Below are 14,954 nucleotides of genomic sequence, written 5' to 3'. Positions count from 1 at the left end.
TAAGAAGAAATTTGATGAAGGTGAGACGCATGATACCCTTTTCAGTCATAGTGTTTCACTTACTAATAAAGCTTTGAACATGGTAGCAAAAATGTTTGGTAGGATGGAAAATATTAAGGAAAACGAGGAAGTTCGGAATGCGCTTGGAAATGTGGTGGACAAAGATGACAAAACTAACGACGGCCAAAAGCAAATTGTAAACGAAACTTGGATTATTGACTAAATTTCAGTATGTTTAGTTTATTTAAAAGTGGATTCTAAAAACATATTGCAGACTTTACTTTTACCAATAATCTTCTATACGACATTTTTCCTGCAGAAAATTTTTGTAACCGCCAAATTTAAAGTACGGCTCTGTGATTGGTCGTTCAGCTTCAACAGCTACAACAGTGCGAGCTACGAAATCCTGATTTTTTAAACTGCTGCAATTCACGCGAAATGTTAAATAAGGACTGTCACATTTTGCGATTACTACAGGTGTCCAACAAATCCTTTTCAAATCCTATTGATTTTTAAAATTGCTTCTTTGGAAATCGGTAAATTATCTGCAGGAAAAATGACGTACGTTTCTATACTTACCTAAAAAGCTATAAAGCTTATAGAAAATTATTTTTTATACAGACTGATTCACCTAAGATGACGACCCTGACGACTATCAAATGCAATTAAAAATACAATTTTTATGAATAACTTGCTACCTTTCGTGAACTTCATTTAGCATGAAATTTGTACACTGCTGACAGCAATGTCATTATTTGACAAGTTATTTTCGTAAATTTCAAAACCATTTGCGCACCATGCAAAATGCTTTCTAATGATAAAAGAGTCGATATGATTATTTATGGGAGTGCAAGAAGAATGCAAAAGCCGCGGAAGTGTTGTACCGACGCCGTTATCCAGAACCTAGGCATCTTACGACTAAAATTTTTAATCGGTTAAAGAAAGATCTCCGCTAAAACTGGTCAAAACACAAAAGAAAAAGATAATGGACGACCACAATTCCTAAAAACGAAATTATGGTTATTGAAGGTGTCGATAATAATTATCATACTATCTGACTTTTTCAAGGGATGTCCAAGATGTTAAAAAAGATGAATTTATGGATCAAGTGAGATAGGAAAAACGTATTACTGGTTGCATCTTCCGTTCGTCAGGGTCGTATTAGATGAATCAGTCTGTATAATGCAGTTATTTTATTTGCTCCGGTTTAAATGTATGTACATATAAATGTTATCTTTGTTTATAATTATAATCATTTACATTCACTTGTGTTTATTCTGTATGAATATTAACATTAAATAAATATATCTATGTAACACATAAGTCGTATAACTTTGTAATTAAAACGAAAAAAATAAAAATAATTACAAATTGTAAGATTGGTCATTAGTCTAGGTATAGCCGTATCGTTATCAACACTCTGTATTTTAGTTTTTTGTTCAATATTAATAAACATTTATTTCTTGCTCTCAATTTTATTTTAAAAAAAACAAAAAAATCAAATCAAAATTCGATTGTTCTGTCGCGGTAGAAACATTTGCGTACTGTCCTCCACCTTCAACTGGAAAAAACAAAATCAAACCAAAATCTTTCCTACATTTTACAAAAAAGTCACAACTTTGTTAACACCCTCACCCTTTAAAAGGACCCCACAAACCTCGCTCTTGCACGACGGTTTCGACTATTGGAACGAACGATCGGAAAAACCGAGGTCTGTAGGCAAAAATACTCTGGTTTCTTGCATGAATTCTAATTGTATCTATTGTGGATTTTCTTAATCTCCCCACAGACTGACGTGACGCAAACAACTGTTTAATTAAGTTTTTTCTTTCTTGGCGTAAGGTCTTTTATCTTCTTCAGAGGAGAATACATTTCAAAAACGGCAGTTATTTTTGGTCTCATGAATTGTAAACGTCAAATTAACATTTAAATGACATCTTCGGAAACCTCATTATACTTCATTTTTTGATCATATTCTTCATGAGGAATCATAGATTGAACGTCTTTGTAAATGATGCCAGACTCCTCATCAAGATTATTCAGATCTAAATTGCCAACCGCTACAAGTACTTCAGAAACTGAGCTTAGATGGTTTTCGTCATAACAGCAATGTGCCGCTGTTAAAACAAACCTCTCATGAATTATTGCTCCTCCACAACGTATGCCTTTATTAATTTTGTGAAGAATAGCAACCTAAAAGTTCAATGCATAATTGAAACAAATTGAAGCTTGTTTACCTAATATGCAAACTGTGATCTGTCCGTAACTGTTTTACCATTAACGATTCGGAACTTTGCTGATCTTGTGTTGTTAATATGGCTAGCTTTTATTAAAATAGACCCAAAAAGCACTGAGTTTAAACTGACAGCTAATTTTAAAAAAATATTCCATAAAAATTAAAGTAGAGCATCATTAACCTACCTAGCAAAATTAGAAGACAATAATACATGATGTCCTAATGTTGCAACCGGAATTTTTTATCTTCACTAGAACAATTTTCGAATTTTTGACATTTCTGTCAAATTAAAACGTCGCAATCAAAATTAACAATGCAAAAAAGTAAGGTTACAAATTTTAAGTCGGGTTTTACACCATGCACAATTAGATGACATTGAAGTCTAAGATTTTTTTGTCCGCGGCTGTATATCTCCAAAGTGCGTTTTAAATAATAACGAAAAATTTTATAAAAGAAACTTGGATAGTCATGTTCTTATTTGACAGATCTCACAACAGTAACAGAAATGTCAAAATTTCAAAAATTGTTTTGGTGAAGATAAAAATTTCTGGTTGCATAGACATTATGGATTATTCTCTTCTAATCTGGCTTGGTAGGTTTACAATGCTCTACTCTTATTTTTATCAAATGTTTTTTAAAAATAGCTTTCAGTTTATATTCAAATATTTTAATAGAAGCTAACCACATTGACACTACAATATCCGCAAAGTTCCGAATCGTTGATGGAACAACAGTTACGGACAGATCACAGTTTGCATATCAGGTAAACAAACTTCAATTTGTTTCAATCATGCATTGAACTTTTAGGCCGCTATTGTTTACAAAGACACTAAAGCATTACATTGTGGAGGGGCAATAATTCATGAGAGGTTTGTTTTATCAGCGGCACATTGCTGTTATGATAGAAACAAGGTTCTAAGACCAGCATCAGAAGTACTTGTTGCGGTTGGTAATTTACAAGTGTTTAATCTTGATGATGAGTCATCAATCATTTACAAAGACGTTCAATCTATGATTCCTCATAAAGAATTTTTCGAAGGAATCATGCGTAATGATATAGCGTTGTATAAAGTAAGTACATTTTAGGACCAATTATTCTAAAAATATTTTATATTGTATTTTGATTGTATTACGTTTTATTTTGTACAGATATTTGAAAAATTTGGACCTTGGACTAAAGACGTTAATCGAATTAATCTTAAAACTACCCCGACTCTTCACGGAAACTGTATTATCTCTGGGTTCGGATCAAGTGGAGACGTAAATATAAAAAAAACCGATCTAATGCATTCATTAAGAAGGTATTTTAATACAGAACGAACCCTCTAGGAATGTGCTTTTCTATGCAGAAGTTTATATAACACACTGTACCTTTGATGACATTCATAGTACACTCGTTTGTACACGCGGTAGCTCAAGTACTTGTTTTGTAATATAGCACGATACGTTGTTTACGATACGATATTTAACTTGAAATTTACAGGGTGACTCTGGAGGACCTTTGGTTTGTTCCGGCCAATTAGTTGGAGTGGTTTCCGGTGGTTTCAATTGTACTACTAAAAGATTTCCTAATTATTTTACAGAGGTTGCCCAATATATAGACTGGATTAACTTCCATGTTAACGGCACCCCCTATCCGACCACAACTCCACCACCATCTCCAACTTCACCATCTCCACAACCCTCTTCAGCAGAGAGAAGAATTTTGTCACTGTTTTTTTTAATAATAACAATCGTGCTATGGTTCAGAATATTTGACGATACGTTTATGTAAAACTTTTGTAAAGTCGTCCAAATTTATGATCGATATTCTAAACTTCTCCTGATTTATTTACTTTATTTTCAAGAATTTTATAGCAGTTTAATTTAATTTTTGAGTTTATTAGGAATTTTTGTAGGAAGATTCAGGACTCTTTAGGAATACTAGATCAAAAATTCTTAAAAAGAAACTTTAACAAGACTAAGAAATAAAATGCTAAAAATACAGGGTCCGGCAACATTTGTGCCGACCTTAAAAATTGTCTTTAATTTTAAAGATACAATTTGAAAATTTGCATACGCTCATAGTTGACAATGCTCATGGAATTATGGCAAAAAATTCTTATTTATCACCGATAGTTTTGGCGTCGTGACGTCTTAAATGTAGTCTTTAGCCAATTGTGAGCGTTTCTGGAACCAATTGCTAATTTAAATTGTTTTTAATATAAATATGTTAACATTACCTTCGTTGTCATTTTTAATTTTAGCAAATTGTATTTAAAATTTGAGGAAAAATTGTCTTACTTGATAAAATTTGTAGTGTTAAAGTTAACCATTTCTAGTGTTAAACAAAATTGGCCTTTATACGAATGAATAAAATAACTTGTGAAAATTTGGTGTAAACCTAGTTTGCCACTACCCTGTCATAATTTTGAAAACTAACTTGATAAAAACCGTTTTTTTTTTCAAATTTTAAACACAATTTGCATAAGATTGAAAGTAAAAACTGAGATATATTTTTATCACAGTTATGTGATTATTTTGTGATATTTTGAAATACATACATGTACACCATATTTCAACTGAATCTGTGGTCCAAACTTCAACACATGCCCAAATTTTGGGACTGTACACGAAATTGTGTATAGGACTGTATCACCTAGTTACATTTTTACTTTTGTTGGGTTTCATGTTGAAATCTGAAATAATTGACAAATATGTCAACCTGACAGAAACCAGAAATTATTTATAATTTTCCACAAATTTAGAGACTAATCGTCAATGTTGTTCGTTACATGATGAGCTTTTCCTGTCTTAATATTGTGACTTTAGGTTGGGTATAATGAAACCACCAATGTAACAGCAAACGGGTTGTAGTTGAACCTAATCGTGCCAGTTTTTAACGCTTTGAGCCTGGAACAGATTAGAGAGAATTTTGCGACACTTCTAGCGCGAGTTCTTGCTTATGTGTTTACACTGTTTGGAATAAATACTGCAAGTTTCTCTCGCGAGAATCTGGTGAGTTCTGGCTTTTGCAATTTCTCACAGACCCCTTATTTGAAAGAACTTGAGCAAGATCAAAAATGCTTGTATACACTGGACAGAAAATCACTCGCGCAAGAATTTCTGCGAATTCCAGAGAGTCAACTTGCAGCGGTAGTTACATTAGGAACATCACTGTCCGACAGAAACTCAGGCGAGATTTCTTGCAAGTCTATTTCCGCCTTTTGATAAGAAGATGCACTGGGTGCAAGTAATGTTTATTTTATGACATTTATGACATTTATGACTTGGCTCATTTAGATTTTCTATTAAAACCCTTACGTTGAGATGTCAATAATTGCCGATCGTTGCACATGAAACAAAAAGAATCTTCGAAATTTGAGATGTTGATACGGTCATCTTTTCGTTTTTATTCAAACATATTCATTAGTTAGTTCCACTTGCTTTGTTTCTAAACTTACGAGCAAATAAACAAATCCAAAACGGTCAACTCAAAGTAAAATTCGGAAAAACACAAGTGTTTTATTTACAATTTTTGTTTTTTAAGTTAAAGATCACGCATAGCACATAGTAGATCATCTTTATTATTCACTTTGCATCGAATGGGACGTAAATCTTTTGCTTTTCCAACAAATTCCTGATTTGACAAATAATGTCAATAATTGTAACTAAACTAATTTTGACAACTCTCCCACTCTTTAAACCATTACCAATTTTAAATAAAATCAGTAGCTGTCCAGATACACTCAGCACTTACATACACTTGTCGCCACCAAAATTGGGGCCACAGTTTCAGTTGAAATACCGTGTAAGTACGTGATTGATTTTTTCGGTAATTTTTAGTAATTGTTATAGATTCGAGAAGTTTTAGACTCTTTTACACTTCAGGTATACTTGTATGTATTACAAAAACTGTAACATTTACAAATGCACAAAAGCAACTCTCTTCAAAGTACGTTTTAAATAATTACGAAAAATTTTATAAAAGAAACTTGGATGGTCATGTTTTTATTTGACAGATCTCACAACTGTAACAGAAATGTCAAAATTTCAAAAATTGTTTTGGTGAAGATAAAAATTTCTGGTCGCATAGACATTATGGATTATTCTCTTCTAATCTGGCTTGGTAGGTTTACAATGCTCTACTCTTATTTTTATCAAATGTTTTTTAAAAATAGCTTGCAGTTTATATTCAAATATTTTAATAGAAGCTAACCACATTGACACTACAATATCCGCAAAGTTCCGAATCGTTGATGGAAAAACAGTTACGGACAGATCACAGTTTGCATATCAGGTAAACAAGCTTCAATTTGTTTCAATCATGCATTGAACTTTTAGGCCGCTATTGTTTACAAAGAAAGTAAAAAGTTACATTGTGGAGGGGCAATAATTCATGAGAGGTTTGTTTTATCAGCGGCACATTGCTGTTATGATACAAACGAGGTTCTAAGACCAGTATCAGAAGCACTTGTTGCGGTTGGTAATTTACAAGTGTTTAATCTTGATGATGAGTCATCAATCATTTACAAAGACGTTCAATCAATGATTCCTCATGAAGAGTATAACCACACAAGCCTGCGTAATGACATAGCGTTGTATAAAGTAAGCACGTTTTAGAACCAATTATTCTATTTTATTATTTATTATATTCTATTTTATAATTGTATTTTGATTGTATTACATTTTATTTTGTACAGATATTTGTAAAATTTGGACCTTGGACTAAAGACGTTAATCGAATTAATCTTCAAACTACCCCGATTCTTCACGGAAACTGTATTATCTCTGGGTTCGGATCAAGTGGAGACGTAAATATAAAAAAAACCGATCTAATGCATTCATTAAGAAGGTATTTTAATACAGAACGAACCCTCTAGGAATGTGCTTTTCTATGGAGAAGTTTCTATAGCAGACTGTTACTATGATAACATTGCTAGTACAATTATTTGTACACGCGGTAGCTCAAGTACTTGTTATGTAATATAGCACGATACGTTGTGTATATATTTAACTTGAAATTTACAGGGTGACTCTGGAGGACCTTTGGTTTGTTCAGGACAATTAGTTGGAGTGGTTTCTGGTGGTGCCGAATGTTCTGCTAAAGAAGTGCCTAATTTTTTTACAGAGGTTGCCCAATATATAGATTGGATTAACTTCCATGTTAACGGCACCCCCTATCCGACCACAACTCCACCACCATCTCCAACTCCACCATCTCCACAACCATCTTCTGCAGAGAGAAGAATTTTGTCACTGTTTTTTTTAATAATAACAATCGTGCTATGGTTCAGAATATTTGAAGATACATTTATGTAAAACTTTTGTAAAGTCGTCCAAATTTATGATCGATATTCTAAACTTCTTCTGATTTATTTACTTTATTTTCAAGAATTTTATAGCAGTTTAATTTAATTTTTGAGTTTATTAGAAATTTTTGTAGGATGATTCAAGACTCTTAGGAATACTAGATCAAAAATTCTTAAAAAGAAACTTTAACAAGACTAAGAAATAAAGTGCTAAAAATACAGGGGCCGGCAACATTTGGCCCGACCTTAAAAATTGTCTTTAATTTTAAAGATACAATTTGAAAATTTGCATACGCTCATAGTTGACAATGCTCTTGGAATTATGGCAAAAAATTCTTATTTATCACCGATAGTTTTGGCGTCGTGACGTCTTAAATGTAGTCTTTAGCCAATTGTGAGCGTTTCTGGAACCAGTTTGCTAATTTAAATTGTTTTTAATATAAATGTGTTAACATTACCTTCGTTGTCATTTTTAATTTTAGCAAATTGTATTTAAAATTTGAGGAAAAATTGTCTTACTTGATAAAATTTGTAGTGTTAAAATTAACCATTTCTAGTGTTAAACAAAATTGGCCTTTATACGAATAAATAAAATAACTTGTGAAAATTTGGTGTAAACCTAGTTTGCCACTAAAGTCCATTTTTTTTTTTTTAAAACCACCAACACCGCAATCTTCTCCTGCATTATAGTAACCTCAGTTGACATATACCTAGTAAACATTTTATGGCTTAAGTCAAACCACCCATAGAAATAAAACTGGGTGTTGTAAACTGCAGCCGACAAAGTTCTAGGTAGAGAGTTGACCGATGGTTGAATAGGCCCGCATTCATTTCGTGCTCATTTATGGTCTCCAATCGCAAAGATTAGTACTGCCCGGCCCTCTCATAATGTGGCCATAAAATTTACTAGGTATATGTCAACTGAGTTTACTATACAACCAGCAACATTGCCTAGGGAGATTTTTGGTGAGAAAATAGTTGTCAAATTTTTGACATTTCTGAAAATTACGCAGTGTTTCCGTTAAAACCGTTTCTTTTATACCCTGTTGGATTGCAAATCAAAGGATTTAATAGTAAAAAGCCTCAGCCCAGCCTGAAAGGCCGTTTTGTGTAATCAAATTGTCAATTAGGCAGCTAATCTAGTTGATTTTATCACCAAAAAGTCACCATCGACGGTGTTGCCGGTTGTAAAGTGCTGGGAGAGTGCGGTGTTGGTGGTTTTTTAATAAAAAAACGGACTTTATCCTGTCATAATTTTGAAAACTAACTTGATAAAAACCGTTTTTTTTTTCAAATTTTAAACACAATTTGCATAAGATTGAAAGTAAAAACTGAGATATATTTTTATCACAGTTATGTGATTATTTTGTGATATTTTGAAACACATACATAGAGTAGGTACTATCGCGGAATCAAAATTTCAAACATCAAATTGATTGATGTTTAAAAATTGTAAATTGTCCTTTATCTTTATAACCCTAAAATTTATAAACGACAAAGCAAGTGTCAGAAATTTACTTTGTATGTCAGTCACAATGACAATAAAGCTTGCTTCACATTGTCATGCCAAAAAATGATGTGATTGATGTGATGTGATTTTTTTGGTAATTTTTAGTAATTGTTATAGATTCGAGAAGTTTTAAACTCTTTTACACTTCAGGTATACTTGTATGTATTACAAAAACTGTAACATTTACAAATGCACAAAAGCAACTCTCTTCAAAGTACGTTTTAAATAATTACGAAAAATTTTATAAAAGAAACTTGGATGGTCATGTTTTTATTTGACAGATCTCACAACTGTAACAGAAATGTCAAAATTTCAAAAATTGTTTTGGTGAAGATAAAAATTTCTGGTCGCATAGACATTATGGATTATTCTCTTCTAATCTGGCTTGGCAGGTTTACCATGCTCTACTCTTATTTTTATCAAATGTTTTTAAAAAGTAGCTTTCAGTTTATATTCAAATATTTTAATAGAAGCTAACCACATTGACACTACAATATCCGCAAAGTTTCGAATCGTTGATGGAAAAACAGTTACGGACAGATCACAGTTTGCATATCAGGTAAACAAGCTTCAATGTGTTTCAATCATGTATTGAACTTTTAGGCCGCTATTGTTTTGAAAGACACTAAAGCATTACATTGTGGAGGGGTAATAATTCATGAGAGGTTTGTTTTATCAGCGGCACATTGCTGTTATGACAGAAACATGGTTCTAACACCAGCACCAGAAGAAGTACTTGTTGCGGTTGGTAATTTACAAGTGTATAATCTTGATGATGAGTCATCAATCATTTACAAAGACGTTCAATCTTTGATTCCTCATGAAAAGTTTAACATCACAAGCCTGCTTAATGACATAGCGTTGTATAAAGTAAGTACATTTTAGGACCAATTATTTTAAAAGTATTTTATATTGTATTTTGATTGTATTACGTTTTATTTTGTACAGATATTTGAAAAATTTGGACCTTGGACTAAAGACGTTAATCGAATTAATCTTCAAACTACCCCGACTCTTCACGGAGACTGTATTATCTCTGGGTTCGGATCAAGTGGAAAAGTAAATATAAAAAAACCGATCTAATGCATTTATTAAGAAGGTATTTTAATACAGGGCAAACCCTCTACGAATGTGCTTTTCTATGGAGAAGTTTCTATAATAGACTGTTTATTGGATACCATTGTTAGTACAATGATTTGTACATACGGTAGCTCAAGTACTTGTTTTGTAATATAGCACTATACGTTGTGTATATATTTAACTTGAAATTTACAGGGTGACTCTGGAGGACCTTTGGTTTGTTCAAACCAATTAGTTGGAGTGGTTTCCGGTGGTTTCAATTGTTCTGCTAAAATATTCCCTAATTTTTTTACAGAGGTTGCCCAATATATAGACTGGATTAACTTCCATGTTAACGGCACCCCCTATCCGACCACATCTCCATCAACATCTCCAACTCCAACTCCAACTCCACCTCTATCTTCACAACCATCTTCAGCAGAGAGAAGAATTTTGTCACTGTTTTTTTCAATAATGACAATCGTGCCATGGCTCAGAATTTTTGAAGACACGTTTATGTAAAACTTTTGTAAAGTCGTCCAAATTTATGCTCGATATTCTAAACTTCTTCTGCTTTATTAGGAATTTTTGTAGGATGATCCAGGACTCTTAGGAATACTAGATCAAAATTCTTAGAAAGAAACTTTAACAAGACTATAAGAAATAAAGTGCTAAAAATACAGGGTCCGGCAACATTTAATTTTAATAGTCTTTAATTTTAAAGATACAATTTTGAAAATTGGCCTGACCTGACATATCCACGTAATAAGTTTCTCTGGCTCTTCTATCTTCGCTCAAAATACCTTCTTATAATGTTGACCTATCCAATTCTATTAACCTAGATATGCCTACTGTCCTTTTAAAAGAACACACAGCAAAAGTTTTTTATTAGCAGGATTAAATAAAATCCAGTTTTTCTGAATAGATCGCGTCAATTTTTTTCTGTTACAGAGAGTATTTTTCCTTTTTTGGGCAGTTTATTTGATGCTGATTTCGGCAAATAACGTTAAATTATTACATTAATTTAACCAATGGCTAATCAAATAGACATCAATCTTGTCGGGTAAGTTTTTTCGGATTTGTTGAGTAAAAATTTGGATATGATAGAGACATTTCCAACAAAATTTTTAAATCATGTCAAGAGTTAATTTGTTGTTTTTAATAAAAAATTTTTTTAAACATTTTACTTATTGCTTTTGGGCCCGATTTCATGTTGACTTGCGGCATTCCAAATCAGAGTTGCGCCTTAGCAACCCCAATCAAAGTGATGCTACTCATTAATCAAACACTTTAGATGAGAAAGTTCCCCTAAGAGGGCCGGGATTAAATTTGGAAGATTTGAAACTTTGCTAAAACTTTCCCCCACAATTGTGAGATACCGCTGCGGTCACTGCAAATGCCACGTGAATGATTCTAATGATTCTGATTGGCCGAACTGGTTGCTAAGAGCATTGAGTCGTTATGGTTGTTACAAACTTACAAACTGCGCAGACAAATGTGTGGTGTTGTCACATTATCATTCTCCAAAACGTTCAAATCAGTTGTAAATCCGAGCCCAAGAATTGATTTAACACTAATTGAAGCCAGAGGACATCAATTTTCTACATTACGTACATCAGGTCCAGGTACCATCATCAGCTATAAAGAATAAACAAACTGAACTGTTTTCATCAGGAATGAACAAGTTCTCCATTAACAAAATATCGAAGATAATATGCCAGGAAAGAAAGGTATACTAAAATAATGATTCCCTAAACCGAGTTAACACATTCAATTATCTAGGAATAAACAAGAGATTCTCTTGTCCAGATGAACAGGCACAAAATGGAAGGATGAACGCTCAAAATAAAGGACAATGTAAAGTTTTGAGATGTGGACTTATACATAGATGGATAGACCAGAGTTCTAGCGAAAAATCGCCAAGAAGAATGAATAACGAAACCGATAATCAATCAACAGGAAGAAACTGGAAAATGTTATCTGTGAATGGATCACACCGGGGGAAAACTAATCGTTTGCAAGATTGGCTGTTCCCAACATACATAAAACTATTCAAGAACATCAGTTAAAGTGCAGTGAACGTACTACTAAGAAATAAAAATTACAACAGCGATTTATGGGTTATTTGATCTTAAGTAAAACTACAATAAAAATAATAGTAATACTAATCGTAATTCAATTTTAATTCTTCCCACAAACACTTTGGCGCTAGTGTTTTCATTCCGTCTACTACACCGTACTTACTCATCTAAAGTGTTTGATTTATGATGCTACTTTAGCAACTGTTTAGGCCTAATTCTAATTCAATTTTGCGTTAACGCAAACCGTGGTTACCATGGATACTGCGGCATCTGTCATTCGGCTTCATTTTACCCAAATTTTGGAGTTAAATCTTGCTAAATTGGTTAGCACTACAAGAATGAGATTATGCAAGTCGTTTTGTCAAGTATTTGTCTACCCTATGTTTAAAAAAATAACGCCGCTCGACAACGCTTTAGCGCGTTTTGCATCATTTTATTTTGCATTTGACAGTGCGGCAACTTTGCCGCTGCGTAACCGATTTGCGGCACTGAATTAGAATTGGCCCCTTAGGGGTCGATTTCAAGTGTGACTTGCGTTACTGCAAGTCCCATTTGCAACATAGCAACGCCAATCACATTGCTCATACCTTGGCAACGGTTGCAAATTTGCGTTAACGCAGTGACTTGAAATCGACCCGTTAGTCAACGCAATTTTGCGTCACTGACTTGAAATCGGGCCCTTAGGGGTCAATTCTAATTCAGTGCAGTATTATTTATTCATTTGAGATAAATCGGCTGCCGTAAGCAAAAACACAATATTTGCTTTTTATTTAATTTTGCATTAAATTTAAAAATGACTTATTTAAAAAGCTTTAACAAATAATTTGAACTTTACACATCCAATTCAACTTAAAAATTTAATTTTAAAATAGCAGTTGAAGACATGTGAATAAAAGTTTGTAAAACATATTAAATTTATAGTGTCAGATACTGTTTTTAAATTACTTTAACTTTTACATCAATTGTTACTCATTTTTAAAGTCAAAATAATTTCATTTTTTTAAGCAAGTTTCAATATAAATTAATAAATAAAATAAAAACAGCTATTTTTTGGCTAATTGTAATAACGCAACTGGGAAAACAAATAAAAAAAGACCCCGATTGTAATGCAAAATTCAAATTAAATTCAGTTTAATTCCAGATGTCAAACTTACGAAGATATATCAAATTTTACTTTTTTTAAAGCTGATTATAAAGAATTGCATTTTTTATTGAAAAGTTTAAAATTCATGTCAGACCTTTAATCGTAGAAAGACGCGGAGAATCTGCAGCAAAAAAGTTAAAAGTGTTAAAGATTTTTGATTTTCAAATGCCTCCTAACAGGCGACTGTTTTGAAAAAATCTAAAAAAATCAACCAGTTTGCAGATTTGAACCAGAACAGATGCAGCAGATATAAAGTCAACTAAAAGTTCAACTAGCAATTTTATTTTTTGTTGTTTCTTGCTAACATAAAACTCGCACTTTTTTTTGTGGGAAATTCTCCATAAAAATCTGAGTTAATTGTCGTATCTCGCAATGATCAGGCATTTATAATACTGAATTTACAAACATTTAAAGTTTACCATTCATAGCACATCTTCGTGAAATTTAAGGAAAACATTCGCCGGTAAAGAATAAAGATAAGAATCATGTTACAAAAAAAAGTAATTCCTCAATATCATTATTCTCGATGCTTGTTTAGGTTATAATTATGTATTTCGCTTTTACTGCAGTTGTTTGTTAAGAACTAATTAAGTAATTTAGTTTCTTATCTTTTTCCCATTTTTTTTATTCCAGTTTTATTTGTTTTTTAAATTCTAAGAAAATTTTAATTTCGTTAATTTAAACAGCACGGGATAATTTACATTCACTTGATTATCTAACTGAAAAAACATGGAAATTTGTCTTTACTTTATTCTAAAAATAGAAGAAAATTACCAATTAAATAAAGTAACAAACAGCGTCACCATTGCCAATCACGAAAATACAAACACTTCGAAATGAGCTTCAGACTCCTCAACATCGTTTACAACTTCAACAGTCTTTTGGCAATAACTCCTTTTTCGATCAAAAGCAAAAAAGCAACCAAATGGCAAAAAGTCTTTTCATTGCTAACGATTATCATCGTCTTTTATGGCATCGGAATGGGAATCAGTCATCGAAACTTTTATCGTGGCTTCATTCACATCAAAAGAGCAATATGTGTTTTGACCGATGTAGGATTAATCCTTTTTCACGTGTACATCGTCCTTTCGCCCAACTTTCTAAAAACAAAGCAGTGGTCGCTTTTGATTGAGAAGTTAAAACAGACGGGCGTCGTCCACACAAAACCCCAAAAAGCGCCGTTTTATCTCGGTTTCGTAGCGTTGCAAATCTTCTATATTTTTGTGGTCTGTTTTAGTGTTTATGCTTGGTCTTTTGTTACTTATTTCGACTACGTGAGAAGCTACGGCATCCTTTACTTACAATTTTATTTCGTTTATTCGTACAACTTCATCCTGTGTCTCATCATGAATATTTTTCTCTCGCGGTACAAATATTTGCGTACAGTCCTCCACCTTCAACTCGAAAATTTCAAGCTCAAAACAAAATCAACCCAAAATCTCTCCCACATTTTACAAAAAAGTCACAACTTTGTTAACACCCTCAAAGACACCCTCAACATCTTCAACGACCTCTTCGGGTGGCCCATCGCTCTAATTTGCTTCTTAAACGGTCTCAACATTCTAAATTACTTGGATTACATTGTGAAGACCAGTAGAAGCTCCATGTATGAAGATCACGTCCGATTTAAAGT

At 32.8% G+C, this 14,954-nt stretch overlaps 4 protein-coding genes across 4 annotated transcripts; all 4 read left to right on the top strand.

Moving 5' to 3' along the window:
• The first annotated feature begins 2,704 nt into the window (after positions 1 to 2,704).
• On the top strand, positions 2,705 to 4,062 carry LOC148177444 (trypsin-like). Its single transcript, XM_088033345.1, has 8 exons — positions 2,705 to 2,732; positions 2,774 to 2,828; positions 2,888 to 2,999; positions 3,044 to 3,307; positions 3,386 to 3,496; positions 3,552 to 3,665; positions 3,720 to 3,971; positions 4,024 to 4,062. The coding sequence occupies exons 1-8, from the start codon at positions 2,705 to 2,707 to the stop codon at positions 4,060 to 4,062; spliced, it is 975 nt and encodes a 324-aa protein (XP_087889471.1).
• A 2,083-nt stretch (positions 4,063 to 6,145) lies between these two features.
• Positions 6,146 to 7,589, top strand: LOC148177443 (trypsin II-P29-like). The gene is made up of 9 exons (XM_088033344.1): positions 6,146 to 6,170; positions 6,238 to 6,248; positions 6,290 to 6,344; positions 6,397 to 6,515; positions 6,560 to 6,823; positions 6,919 to 7,029; positions 7,085 to 7,198; positions 7,247 to 7,498; positions 7,551 to 7,589. Exons 1-9 carry the CDS (start codon positions 6,146 to 6,148, stop codon positions 7,587 to 7,589), a joined length of 990 nt encoding a protein of 329 aa, XP_087889470.1.
• A 1,511-nt stretch (positions 7,590 to 9,100) lies between these two features.
• LOC148177442 (serine protease SP24D-like) lies at positions 9,101 to 10,430 on the top strand. Its single transcript, XM_088033342.1, has 10 exons — positions 9,101 to 9,105; positions 9,188 to 9,251; positions 9,319 to 9,329; positions 9,393 to 9,425; positions 9,485 to 9,596; positions 9,641 to 9,907; positions 9,986 to 10,096; positions 10,151 to 10,264; positions 10,313 to 10,351; positions 10,413 to 10,430. Exons 1-10 carry the CDS (start codon positions 9,101 to 9,103, stop codon positions 10,428 to 10,430), a joined length of 774 nt encoding a protein of 257 aa, XP_087889468.1.
• A 1,065-nt stretch (positions 10,431 to 11,495) lies between these two features.
• On the top strand, positions 11,496 to 12,166 carry LOC148177441 (uncharacterized). Its single transcript, XM_088032046.1, has 2 exons — positions 11,496 to 11,826; positions 11,879 to 12,166. Exons 1-2 carry the CDS (start codon positions 11,811 to 11,813, stop codon positions 12,163 to 12,165), a joined length of 303 nt encoding a protein of 100 aa, XP_087888172.1. The 5' UTR covers positions 11,496 to 11,810; the 3' UTR covers position 12,166.
• The last annotated feature ends 2,788 nt before the right edge of the window (positions 12,167 to 14,954 follow it).

The sequence above is a fragment of the Gnatocerus cornutus genome, chromosome 3 (assembly GCF_029298725.1).
Source record: "Gnatocerus cornutus isolate USDA-ARS CGAHR chromosome 3, icGnaCorn1.1, whole genome shotgun sequence".
NCBI classification, from domain to species: domain Eukaryota; kingdom Metazoa; phylum Arthropoda; class Insecta; order Coleoptera; family Tenebrionidae; genus Gnatocerus; species Gnatocerus cornutus.
The sequence above is the reverse complement of the archived record's forward strand: the minus strand, read 5'-3'. Positions and strand labels throughout refer to the sequence as shown.